Source organism: Schistocerca serialis, chromosome 3, assembly GCF_023864345.2.
Source record: "Schistocerca serialis cubense isolate TAMUIC-IGC-003099 chromosome 3, iqSchSeri2.2, whole genome shotgun sequence".
Classification (NCBI taxonomy): domain Eukaryota; kingdom Metazoa; phylum Arthropoda; class Insecta; order Orthoptera; family Acrididae; genus Schistocerca; species Schistocerca serialis.
In genome coordinates, this window is record NC_064640.1 from 432,293,218 (window position 1) to 432,306,680 (window position 13,463).

Genomic DNA, 13,463 nt, shown 5'->3' on the forward strand with positions numbered 1-13,463 from the left:
TTCAATCCAATTCAACGAAACCTATACTTACAGCACTTTCGAAACAGATCATTGATTCAATAAAGATAATTTGAAAAGAGGAAGGAAAATTAGGGTTTACAGTTCTGTCGATGACAGTCGTTAGTCAAAACACCAATTCTGATTGGAGCGGGGGCGAGAGAATCAGCCGTGCCCTTTGCAAGAAACCACACTGACATTTGCTTTAGTCGATTCATCGAAATCACAGAAAATCTAAATCTGGATTACCAGATACGGATTTGAACCGTCGTCTTCCCAAACACGAGCCCGGTGTCTTCAGGTAGCCTGAATCAGTGCTTGTCTCTCAAGAGCTGATAGCATAGATTTTATTGAAACTGAATTAAGAGCAGTCTCAGAATCTTCGAGTCTCAGACAGTGTTAACTCATGGTGATTGCCCTATTTTATACACTGCCTGCTTAAATAAGTTAAGCACCCAGAAAACCTGGTCGGATGTCCATGACACGTACCCATCATACGTGAGTATGTAAATTATTAGAGATGCAGTTCTCTGTCGCAAGTAGAACTTCAACCCGATTACGTCAGTTTTGTTCGTGTTTAATGCTGTTATCAGACCTGGTAGGGAATATAAAGGGCGTGAACAGCGTTAGATGTTGAATGATGACTGAAAGACACGGATATGCCACATACTCGTGCGAGGCAGTGTTGTCAGCATGTGGCAGCTTCAAAGAGGCCTTATTGTGTGTCTCCATATGGCCAACTGGTCAAATCGTGCAATATTAGGCCGCGGCCCGACGTTGGACAGCATGGGAAAGTGATGTCAGAAATACTCGTCGTCACGGTTCAAAAAAATGGTTCAAATGGCTCTGAGCACTATGGGACTCAACTGCTGTGGTCATAAGTCCCCTAGAACTTAGAACTACTTAAACCTAACTAACCTAAGGACATCACACACATCCATGCCCGAGGCAGGATTCGAACCTGCGACCGTAGCAGTCGCACGGTTCCGGACTGCGCGCCTAGAACCGCGAGACCACCGCGGCCGGCTCGTTACGGTTCAGATGGACCACGTCTGACCTCCTTAAGGGAGGATCGCCGTATTGTGTACCAAGCACCTCGTAACCTCTTCGTATCTGCGCCTGTCATCCGAGGTCAAGTAATGGACTCCCGCCACATTTAGTCACCCCACACTATTGGTCTGAGATAAGTCGCTAGAGGAATAGAGATTTACCGTCTCACGCATAGGCTGCTGTTAATAGCATCAAACAAACGGCTGAATTTGCTGTTGTGACATGACTGGAATGCATGTACTGCTGATGAATGGTACCGTGTTCTGTTCAGCGATTGATACCATTTCTGCAGTACCCCAAATGGCCATCGTTAACGAGTATGGCAGCAACCTAGAGAGAGAGACCCCATTCTTAAAATGCTTTGGAGAGGCTCTGCGGTGTTACTCCTGGCGTCCTGGAGTGGAGAGCCGTCAGGGATGACTTCATCTCACGGCCGGTGGTGAGTGAGGGAACTCTGAAAAAAAAATGGCTCTGAGCACTATGGGACTTAACATCTGAGGTCATCAGTCCCCTAGAACTTAGAACTACTTAAACCTAACCAACCTAAGGACACCACACACATCCATGCCCGAGGCAGGATTCGAACCTGCGACCGTAGCGGTCGCGCGGTTCCAGACTGTAGCGCCTAGAACCGCTTGGCCACCACGGCCGGCAGGGAACTCTGACAACTCAACGTTACGTCACAGACATCCTGCGCTGTCGCATGTTAGTTTTAATGTGGCAGCTGCCTGGCGCTATTCTTAAACAGGATAATGCTCACCCACGCATGGTACGTGCTCTGTGAAATGTGTTTGAGATACCCTCGTGGCCTGGAGGCTCCTTCGATCTGTTCCCAACAGAAAACACATGGGACCAGCAAAGACGTAAAATCCGTCACAAGACATCCGTTGAAGTTGATAGTTGATTCCTTGACTCCGTTTTTTTTATTAGAGAGAGCACGCAGCCCTCTGACCGAACACGCCGAGCTACCGTGCTGACAACCAACTGAGCTACCTGAGCACGACTCACCACCCGTCCTCACATCCGTGCTTCCGCCAGTGCTCCATTTGAGAAGATACTTGCAGAAGTAAAGCTTTGAGATGAGGTCGTGAGTCGTGCTTGTTGCCATTTCACTTACCCGCGAAAGACAAAGGTCCCAGGTGCAAGACCCTCTTCGGCACTAAGTTTAAATATGTCAGGAAGTTTCAAATCAGCAGGCACTCTGCTGCAGAGTGAAAATTAATTCTGGAAATTTGCAAGGGACTTCCGTGTTGCTCTGTCTCCAAATTTAACCATTTCTGCCGAAAGACCAATTTCTCCCTGCGTTTTCTCTTTCATCATACCTCAGATTTTGTCAGATACCTCCCCTGGCAATACGTCAGTAACGTCATTAAATCTGTTGCTGGCTACCTGTCTGTCTCATTAGAGTTTTGAACTATAAAAATATTTCAAGAAATCCTTGAACACTTGGAAAATTTTCTCTCCGTTTTTAGCTACGTTGGCATCCGTGAAAAATAATACCTACTAAAGATAAACTTATCTTATTAAATTTTGGTTATAGCTGGTTACAATCTGTGGTGGAAATATATGAATAAGTTCGTATAGTTCAGTGTAGTGTGTCATATCACTGTTATCATTTGCTTGAAACTTTTATCTTCTGCTTACCAGACGCTGCATTCTATTTGCAATTTCCTTTTCCATCCCTCTCTTTGTCACCACCATCGTTTGATGATTGCATACGTACCTTTTATAAATAATTACCACCTTTCCTTCAGGTATACACAACTTCATATTCGAAGATGCTGTTTCTTCCCAGCTTTCTTTGTAACTGTTTTTACGCTATATAGGAATAATCTATGATAGCATCCCGTTCAGTTCCTGTACAAGCTAATCGGTGTGTGGTTTTGTTATTGGATATCATAATGTACGCATGGTTAGGTACACGTTTCACGGTATTAATGGTAGATTGGAGCATTCTGTATAGTTTTCTTTGTATACTACTGTTTTCCTACTTTCATATAAAAATTATTTGTTTCTAGTCAACAATAGTTGTCACCGTTACAATTTGAACCCTAACCAACCGAAACGAAAAGCATTTCGAAATTGTTTGAGCATTGAAACTTCATGGCAGATTAAAACTGTGTGCCGGATCGAGATTCGAACTCGGGACCTTTGCCTTTCGCGGGCAGGTGCTATACCAACTTTTTTCTCTTTTCTTTTTTTTAATCTCATTTTGTTCGTTTTTGTTCGTTGCATCTGCTCGGGGCGGACGTCGTAAGACATCCGTTTGAGTTCGTTGTTGATCGATTAACTCAGTTTTTTTTATTACAGAGGGAAGCCAGCCCTCTGACCGAACACGCTGAGCTACCGTGCCGGCGGCCAACTGAGCTACCAAAGCACGACTCACGCCCAGTCCTCACAGTTTTACTTCTGCCAGTACCTCGTCTCCTACCTTCTAAACTAAACAGATCTCCTACGAAGCCGGTCGGAGTGGCCGTGCGGTTCTAGGCGCTACAGTCTGGAGCCGAGCGACCGCTACGGTCGCAGGTTCGAATCCTGCCTCGGGCGTGGATGTGTGTGATGTCCTTAGGTTAGTTAGGTTTAATTAGTTCTAAGTTCTAGGCGACTGATGACCTCAGAAGTTAAGTCGCACAGTGCTCAGAGCCATTTGAACCATTTTTTTCACCTGCGAACGCGGTGGTAGAGCACTTACCCGTGAAAGGCAAAGGTCCCGAGTTCGAGTCTCAGTCCGGCACACAGTTTTAATCTGCCAGGAAGTTTCATATCAGCGCACACTCCGCTGCAGACTGAAAATCTCATTCTGCACATCTTTGAGCATTCATTGAGTTATCATGTTTCGACCTTTTAGGTTTATTTTTTATTTTCGTTGTTTAAGATACGTTGGAAGCAATTATTTTATTTCCTGAGAGAGATTTTAGTGTACTCCAAACTGAAGGCTAGAACTAAAAGCTTTCTTGGGAGACATGCAGAGCTAATGTTAAGGTAGTTACGGCTATTAACCTCGGATTTCACACTCTCATACTATAGTTCAATTCTTTTATCTTGGCGGCTCGCGCATGCCCGCCCAGACGCGGGAGATTGCTGCGTTGCCGGTTGCACACGACGCACGCGCCAATAGAAGCAGCGCCATAGTATAGCATGGTTCGCAAGCTTACGTTTAGGGGGGAGCGCGCAGTTCATGAAGTAAAGCCACCACGGCCGAATTAACCCTTTCGCTGCTACAAAGACGTGCTCCCTGCATTCCGCGCTGTGCGAGATTTTGTCACTGCACTGCTCGCCTGTGCAGACACATCGTGTTCCGACTGCTTTAACACTCTTATCATTCGATTTCACAAAAACTATTTGGCCTAAAAATTAGATTTCTACACATCTTCTTGACTGATACCTTCCCCCCATAAATGACTTAATTTTGTTTCGATGTTCAACGTAGTTATTATGCAGCATTAAATATAGTAAACCATTGCACGAAATTTTGAAGACTTTGCAGAGGTAAAAGTCCATAGAGTATACTTTCCGTATGGTCGATTTTAGTTGCCACAACGTTGAGAATGAAATGTGGACAAGATACCTAAATTTCATATAAAATTTACTGTATAACAATATCTCATTTAAGTACCACATAGGTGTCGTATGTAATATTGAGAAATATTCCGTCTTTCGCGACTGTAACAAAAGTTTCATTTACACTGAGCACGTTTGGATTTATTTTAAAGCACTTCAATCAATCAAAAGGAAGTATACAAAATACATTAAACAAAACTGTGTACTTACAAAAACATTAGGACTTGAATATACCGTCTATCAGTGAAGTGCTCTGAGTTATGTCAAATATAATTTTTGTGTATGGCACACACAAACATCATTTATTTGCTAAAACACTGATCAGCCAACACAAACGTTGAATATTGTGTTACCGCAGCACAAAACTACGAAAGGTGACTTGGCAATGGAGGAGACAAAATACTGTCCACTGAAGATGCTTCAAAAGAGAGAAATGCGTCTGGTCTAAATAAGTCGCTTATTACAGTTGCAGAACCATTGATAAAACTGCGACTGTGGAACAAAAACAAGAAAGAGAACATAAGTACCATTGTGTATGTGCCATACCTTTCATTAATTGAAGTGCTTTAAAATAAAGCCAAACGCGTCCAGTGTAAATAAAACTTTTATTACAGTCGCGAAAGACGGAATATTTCTCAATATTACATACGACACCTATGTGGTACTTAAATGAGATATTGTTACACAGTAAATTTTATATGAAATTTAGGTATCTTGTCCACATTTCATTCTCAACATTGTAGCAACTAAAATCGACCATACGGAAAGTATACGCTATGGACTTCTACCTCTGCAAACACTTCAAAATTTCGTGCAATGGTTTACTACATTAAAATGCTGCATAATAACTGCATTGAACATCGAAACAAAATTAAGTCATTTATGGGGGAAGGTATCAGTCAAGAAGACGTGTAAAAATCAAATTTTTGGGCCAAATAGTTTTTGTGAAATCGAATGATAAGTGTGTCAAAGCAGTGGGAACAGCATGTGTCTGCACAGGCGAGCAGTGCAGTGATGACAAAATCGTGCACAGCGCGGAATGCGGGGAGCACGTGTCTGCAGTAGCGAAAGGGTTAATGAAGAGACAAAGCACTATAAATTTCAAAAAATTGCATTCAAACGAATATAATTCGTGAAGTAAGACACTTCGATATTGTTTTTAAATAATGAAAATATTAAGCACCGCACAAGGTTTGAGCTCAGAACCTTTCACGTAGAAGCCCAACACCTTAACCATTACACTAACGCAGCTCGTCTGCCTACAGAACGCCATCAGGTCTCTAACACGTCCCGCAAAATACTGACAAACACTGTTGGTATGACTATGAATTACTCACGCTTCGTCGACGTACAATAGGAAATAAACAATTACCGCCGTTCTTTATTGCGAAAAAGCGGTTTGTGAGATTGATACAAACACCTTTCCTTGCTATCGCCTGAATTAGGAGTCTTATTACTTGTTTGGTTTAATTAATTAATAGAATATGAAGCAATTGGTATAAAGAATGCTTTTTCCAAACTTTCTATAAAAGAAAGTCTGCTGTCAAGACATTGCTTTTGTTCTATTACTTTATTTATGACTGAACGTCTCTAAAATTGAAGACACTCGTCCATGCTCTGCGCTGCAGTCGAGGTCTGGCAACGTCGTTCTCTGTTCATTGGCTGACTGTGTTTTGTGACGTCAGATGCGCAGAACGAACCTAAACTCGGCCGCCAACATAAATGACGCGCACTTTAACAGTGGCAGCGTATTAAAACACTAAAATACACCGTCCCGTCACATTAACGTGACCAAGGTCGCAGTGCGGACCGGTGCTAGACGGAGGTTCTGGAAGATACCGACAGGGATGTGGAGCCATGCCGACTCCATTGCCGTGGCCAGCTGCACCAGCTTTCGCGGTTGAGGATCGATGGCGCGAACAACCCGATCGAGGCGGTCCCACAGATTCTCGATTTAGTTTAACTCCAGGGAGTTTGGTGGTCAGGGGAGTACGGTAGACTCAATCTGGTGCAGTTCGAACGACGCATGTACACTGCGAGCTGTGTGACAAAGTTGCATTGTCTGCTGGTAGATGCCGTCGTTTACAGGAGCAACAAAATGCATGCAGTGGTAGACATGGTCCCCAAGGATAGATGCATACTTGCGTTGATCCATTTGGCCTCACAAACTGACGAGTTTATCCAGAGAATGCCACGAAAACATTCATCAGATAATAACGCTCACTCCTCCGACCTGGATCTTTGCAACAGTCATCTGTATTATGGAGCATAAAACTTGATTCGTCTGTAAAGGCAACCTGTCGCCACTCACTGGACGTCCAGTTGCGATACTGGCGTGTAAATTACCGAGCGAGGTGGCGCAGTGGTTAGCACACTGGACTAGCATTCGGGAGGACGACGGTTCAATCCCGTGTCCGGCCATCCCGATTTAGGTTTTCCGTGATTTCCCTAAATCGCTCCAGGCAAATGCCGGGATGGTTCCTTTGAAAGGGCACAGCCGGCTTCCTTCCCCGTCCTTCCCTAATCCGATGAGACCGATGACCTCGCAGTTTGGTCTCTTCCCCCAAACAACCCCGACCCCTTAACTACAAAAAGAAGACAAGACTTCGGCGTGTAAATTCCAACCTTCGTCGCCGATGAACAGCAGTTATCATGGGTGCATGAACCAGGTGCCTGCTGTGGGGGCCCATATGCAGCAACGTTCACTGAACGGTCGTTGAGGAGATTCTGTTCGTAAGCCCTTGGTTCATCTGGGCTGTCAGCTGCTCAACATTTGCACGTCTATTCACCCGTACACATCTCCGCAGCCGTCGCTTCTTTCACCCTTGTCATCTATGGCCCGTGGTGCACCAGTGTCCTCGGTGCTGGTTTTGGAAAGCGCCATTTTGTCTTGCACGATATACCGGGTGATCAAAAAGTCAGTATAAATTTGAAAACTCAATAAACCATGGAATAATGTAGATAGAGAGGTAAAAATTGACACACATGTTTGAAATGACATGGGGTTTTTTAGAACTGAAAAAAAACAAAGTATTGCTAGACGCTTAAAAGATCTCTTGCGCGCGTCGTTTGGTGATGATCGTGTGCTCAGCCGCCACTTTCGTCATGCTTGGCCTCCCAGGTCCCCAGACCTCAGTCCGTGCGATTATTGGCTTTAGGGTTACGTGAAGTCGCAAGTGTATCGTGATCGACTGACATCTCTAGGGATGCTGGAAGACAACATCCGACGCCAATGCTTCACCATAACTCCGGACATGCTTTACAGTGCTGTTCACAACATTATTCCTCGACTACAGCTATTGTTGAGGAATGATGGTGGACATACTGAGCATTTCCTGTAAAGAACATCATCTTTGCTTTGTCTTACTTTGTTATGCTAATTATTGCTATCCTGATCAGATGAAGCGCCATCTGTCGGACATTTTGTGAACTTTTGTATTTTGTTGGTTCTAATAAAACCCATGTCATTCCAAGCATGTGTGTCAATTTGTACCTCTCTATCTAAATTATTCCGTGATTTATTCAGTTTTCAAATTTATAATAACTTTCTGATCACCCGGCACTTCAAGCACTGCAACACGCGAACAGCTTACAAACTTAACTGTTTCCGAAATACTTCCGCCTTCGGTCCAGAAGCCAATGATCATGCCATTTTGGGCGTCAGATAAACCGCTCTGTTTCCGCACTACGACGACGACGACGACTGCCCTGTTTCCGACGCCCCCCCCCCCTCGCCCTCGCCCTCACCCCCACCCCCACCCCCCCGCCCCCAGCACTCTTTATATACCCTCCACTGCTAGTGTTGCCACCTGCCGTTTGAGAGTGATCATTGCTCTTTTACGTCGAACATAAGAGGTGGTCGCGTTAATGTTACTGGACCGAGTATAAGCAAGTCTGCAGACGTCTGTACATTGACTCTCTGTGAATGAGAGTACGATTTCAGTTTACAAAAACCGAATGTGAACCGTGCCGAATGACACCGGGATACAGAAGCACTCGGATTCTGTTGGTGCTCAGAAGATTTTAATTAGTGCTCTGCCGTTTTCAGGAGGAGCTGTTCGTGCGAATGGCGCGAGAACGCGCTGAGCAGCTGAAGACGCTGTCTGCGCAGCTGATACTGTTCGAGTCGCGACTCTGTCGCAAGCAGAAGGACCTGGGCAATCTCCTAGCCCAGAGGGACACCATCATCGCCAGGCAGCAACGAACCATACAGGTAAGACTGCAAACGCTGTGCTGCTCGCTGCTTATGTTCTTGTAGGCCCAGAAGTCTTCTTGTACGGTATTGAATGTAAACATGTTTATAGGGTGGTGCAAAAGGGAGAAAAGATTCATTGGAATGGGTAGTAATTGGGAATTGAGAGGCTGATGATGCGCTCCCCACCGCCAGGTGTGTGATTTTGTAGTCGTGGTGTAAAGTGAAGTGAAACATAGCTGTTTTGCCGTCGGCCATTTCTACCCAACCAACGACGCCATTTTTAATGTGCAACAGCTTTTCTGTTTCCAGTTCAGTAATGCGCACAGTGGAGCTAACGTTATTGGTTGGTATCATTTCACACAGCTAGATCAGTTATGAAGAGAAATTAATCTGGCCGCACGACCAGCGCTCTATAGCTGGCTGCAGAGTATTCTGTGCGAGTCAAGGTCCCATCTGTACATAATCTTAATTGACTGGAAACACAGCCTTGCTTAAAAGCAAATGGACGACCCTCCATAGTGTGACGTGTCCACACTTCATTACATAATGTGGAGAGGTTCGGGAGAATTTAAAAAATGACACATAGTGTGATCAACACGCACAACCGCCTTCTCTCCCCTCACCAATCAAATGCAAGTGATTAAAATGACTTCCACCGCCACGATGTCAGCTAGCTAACTAAGTCGTTCGCGCTCGCACTAACGTAGCAACCTGGACAAAAAGAGTTTTGAGAGAGGGAGGACGGGAGGTGGGGTGGTGTTGGATAATCCAGCTTCTGTATTTCATTATAACCCACAAAAACTCATTTAACAGCACGAACACTCATGGACATTAGTCATACCATTCTGGTTCGACGAAGTGACGAGTCACGTGCACACTGCAATAAAGAAACACGGCAGGCTGCAGCTGGTTCAAATGGCTCTAAGCACTGTGGGACTTAACATCTGAGGTCATCAGTCCCCTAGACTTAGAACTACTTAAACCTAACTGACCTAATGACATCACACACATCCATGCCCGAGGCAGGATTCGAACCTGCGACCGTAGCAGCAGCGTGGTTCCGCGCTGAAGCGCCTAGAACCGCTCGGCCACAGCGGCCGCGGCTGCAGCTGAGGAAGGCAGCAAACACCTGCCTCATCCGAGGCCTACGAGAAAGACAGACCGCGGCGCGTACGTCACGAAGGTAGGCCTGCGCTCGTCGCTCGCTCAACTCGACAAACAAACTGCGTTTCTACACCTGTTAACTCGTAACTAGATGTGTAAGTAAACCGAGAATTGCATCTTCTACTGGAATCCGCTATTATGGAATCTTGCTGTTATTAGTTGGTTGGTTGGTTGGTTTGGGGAAGGAGACCAGACAGCGAGGTCATCGGTTTCATCGAATTAGGGAAGGACGGGGAAGGAAGTCGGCCGTGCCCTTTCAAAGGAACCATCCCGGCATTTGCCTGAAGCGATTTAGGGAAATCACGGAAAACCTAAATCAGGATGGCCGGAATGCGGGATTGAACCGTCGTCCTCCCGAATGCGAGTCCAGTGTCTAACCACTGCGCCACCTCGCTCGGTTTACTGATATTAGTCTTACAATAATAGGAAGTTCATAGGCCTACTAATAATTTGTTACAGTTGTACTGGGGTATAATAAAATTAAAATCATGCCAAAATAATTATCAGTGGCATAAGGCACCACTTCTTGTATGAAATGAGGACTGTTAAGCAGAGGAGACTAAATGCTATAAACAAGCCGTTACACCATTTATATCGAGTACTGATCTTAAATTTTGTTGTAGTACTGTTAATTAGTAAGACTTCATAACAGTAGATATCAGCAGAAGATGCAATTCTCGTTAGTACGTACACGCCCAACGGCGAGTTAACAGGTTTCGAAATGCATTTTGTCTTCTGTGCTGAGCGAGAGAGGAAGTTCAGACCTACCTTCGTGACGTAGGCGCTGCGGCCTGTCTTTCTCCTGGGCCTCGTGTCTCATCGTAGTGACGTCAGGTGATTTGTGCTTCCATAGTGTACTCGCGTTACTCTCAACCCTTTTAGTCCCAGCGATAAATAAAATTAATTTTAAAATTTTTTGCAAAATTGATCTTTATCATCATAGTAAGCAACAAATACAAGAAGACATTAAGGTTTATAATTTATATAAAAAACAGCTAAACCTTAAGTACAACAGCCACGTTTCTCAACATGTCGACTTTCGACAAAGTAGCGGCAAGAAGACATTGGCAAAGAGTAAACAATCAATTAAAGTTGTTGTCTCACTTTGGAACCACTGGGACATACAGTTTTCAGCCACCCATCGTTTTATGAGTTGTATTTGAAAGCAATTTAGCAATGTTGCTACACACAATCCCACATTTCGAAACTTCCAGAGCTCATAAAACAAAAAATTATAGTTGTAGATAACAAGCAAAAATGGGCCTAAAATTTAAGAAATTCATCTCCAAACTACATATTGCTCTAGTCGTTTCATTTCTAAACTACTCACAACAGCAGTAGTACAAACTCAAATTTACGTTACAATAACTTTAGATATACTTACTTTCAGGATCAGTTATGTTCTCAATATGATCACTATATTAAAAAAACACGCATGCCACAATCTCTTACAGTCGCGTAGCACTATTTCGCGCCGACTGCTGTTCTAAACGCTGTACGTGATTGCTATAATGCCCTACATTCGTAGACTTACCTCAGTGTACCAATAAACTTCCCTGTCTTGCAATAGCATCGGTAGTTTCATGCGAAAGGCCCTAACACTTAAAACAAAAACGTAACAAAATGGTGGTTTCAGGCAGGAATCACTGGTACTCGAAGGGTTAAGGCGCATTTAGAAAGATGTGAGGCGTTTGTGACAATGTATGTTTATTCATTTAATCTATGTAGATTACACCGCAGGCATTCTCACTAACGACGTCTTTGTACAGGAGATTTGGAACGAGCACGATTTCTTGTCCGCCATCTTTCATGCGGTTTCTGCTTTTAACAAGCTGTAGCAGAAATCTAGACTAGGGGTATCTGTGGGGACTTAAAACAGAAATAGGTAAGTAGAAATTGAGCACTCACTACCGATGGCACGTCAAACACTAAAGGAATGTTTTTACAAAAGAATATTCAGGCGTATTCTCCAAGACTGTTTATTCTAGCTGAAATAGCTGTAAAATCTGCGTGGATGATATTAATAAAGTCAAAGAATAGCAAGAAGTACTTCTTTCCTTCATATCTCGCGTGTTCTTGCAGCTTGTGCAATAAAATCGGGCGACGATTATTAAACGAGCGTCTACACTTCGTAATGGAAAGACGTACTACCTTGCATTATTCCACCCCATCACAACCGCCGCCTCCACCTTCCATACGCCCCCACCCCCAACCTACACCCAACTCACGGTGGCAACCTCATCCGTATGACGACTTGTCACATCATGAAATCTGAGTTATTTAAGTACCTCTTACACCGCTCCGTCACAGTGAAAGCTAAACGCTCGCTGTTATTCTGCCCTTATTGCTTGAATGGTAGGAAAGAACACTGAGTATTAACCAAGTTTCTTTCATTAAAAGAGCTACACGCATATGTTCTTTCGGATCATTATGACCTGACTAATATTTAAGGGGTTAACGTAAATTACTAAAAGTTATTATGATTTAAAATATGTTCCATTTGCTCATTTGCGGTTGAATTTATGCCAAGAGTATATAGATTCGAAAGTATTTCCACCAACTTTTCCCACGGTACTCTTATAGGTGCTAACGTGTTGTTTGCTATATGCGCTCTTCGAGCAGAATTTTAATGGTGGCCTAACGCACGTGAGATGCACCAGAATTGTTTCTGTGGCATAACGGTAGGAAAAATGACTGACCTGTTTCTGGATTCCATAGACTCTTCGTTGTTTCACCATATTATTTATACACACAAGTACGCAATGAAAAATCAATATAGGCTTCGCTTGTGATTTGATCTATTTCTTATCATCTGCCACCATAAACCTTTTGATCGTCAATATCAGCCATTTTCACCACAATACTCTCTCAGTATTATCGTCGATAAGAGCTTGAGAAGAGAATTTTATATCACTTACTCCGGATATTGCATACCTTGTTCGACCAGGGATCAGTTTTATAACGTTTGCAATTCTAGTTTGTGGAAAATGTTCTAAGTTCTACAAGATACTTTTGTCTCTTGACTGAACCTTTCACGCCGGTTGCACGTTTCCACGTGAACCATCAGTACCTGAGGTGTGTTCTGATTCAGATATAGGATGAATTCTGCCGTCATTGGTTTGATTTTCTTCTTTAGAAATAGTCTTCTCACTGTGAGATGCATTTACTGCGTCCAACTGCTCGTCAGAAAGCAAAATTTTCGTTATGATAACCACACAGAAGATACTAAATTAGATACATAAACTGCGTGCGCACCAAATAGATAATGAAACATTACTGGTAGCGATAATGTCTTGGTAATTTGAGCGTAAGAAACGACATGCAGTGTTCTGAAACTCCACACATTTCAATAGAGGCCTGCGTTAGTATAGAGAAACCATTATGGATGTATCACAGACACACAGAAATAAAACATTACTGCTGATATTTGTACATACTGTGAATTTTGAAACACCTGTCTCATATAGATCCAAGGGACAGAACTGTAACAAATTAA

The 13,463-nt window shown here is 43.7% G+C and overlaps 1 protein-coding gene across 2 annotated transcripts in view; it reads left to right on the top strand.

Moving 5' to 3' along the window:
- The window catches only part of LOC126470317 (homeotic protein female sterile), a 568,331-nt gene that overhangs the window by 504,952 nt on the left and 49,916 nt on the right, over positions 1 to 13,463 (top strand). For both annotated transcript variants that reach the window (XM_050098094.1, XM_050098093.1), the window contains one exon: positions 8,657 to 8,821. In XM_050098094.1, coding sequence (XP_049954051.1) covers positions 8,657 to 8,821 — 165 coding nt within the window. The remainder of the gene's footprint in view (positions 1 to 8,656; positions 8,822 to 13,463) is intronic.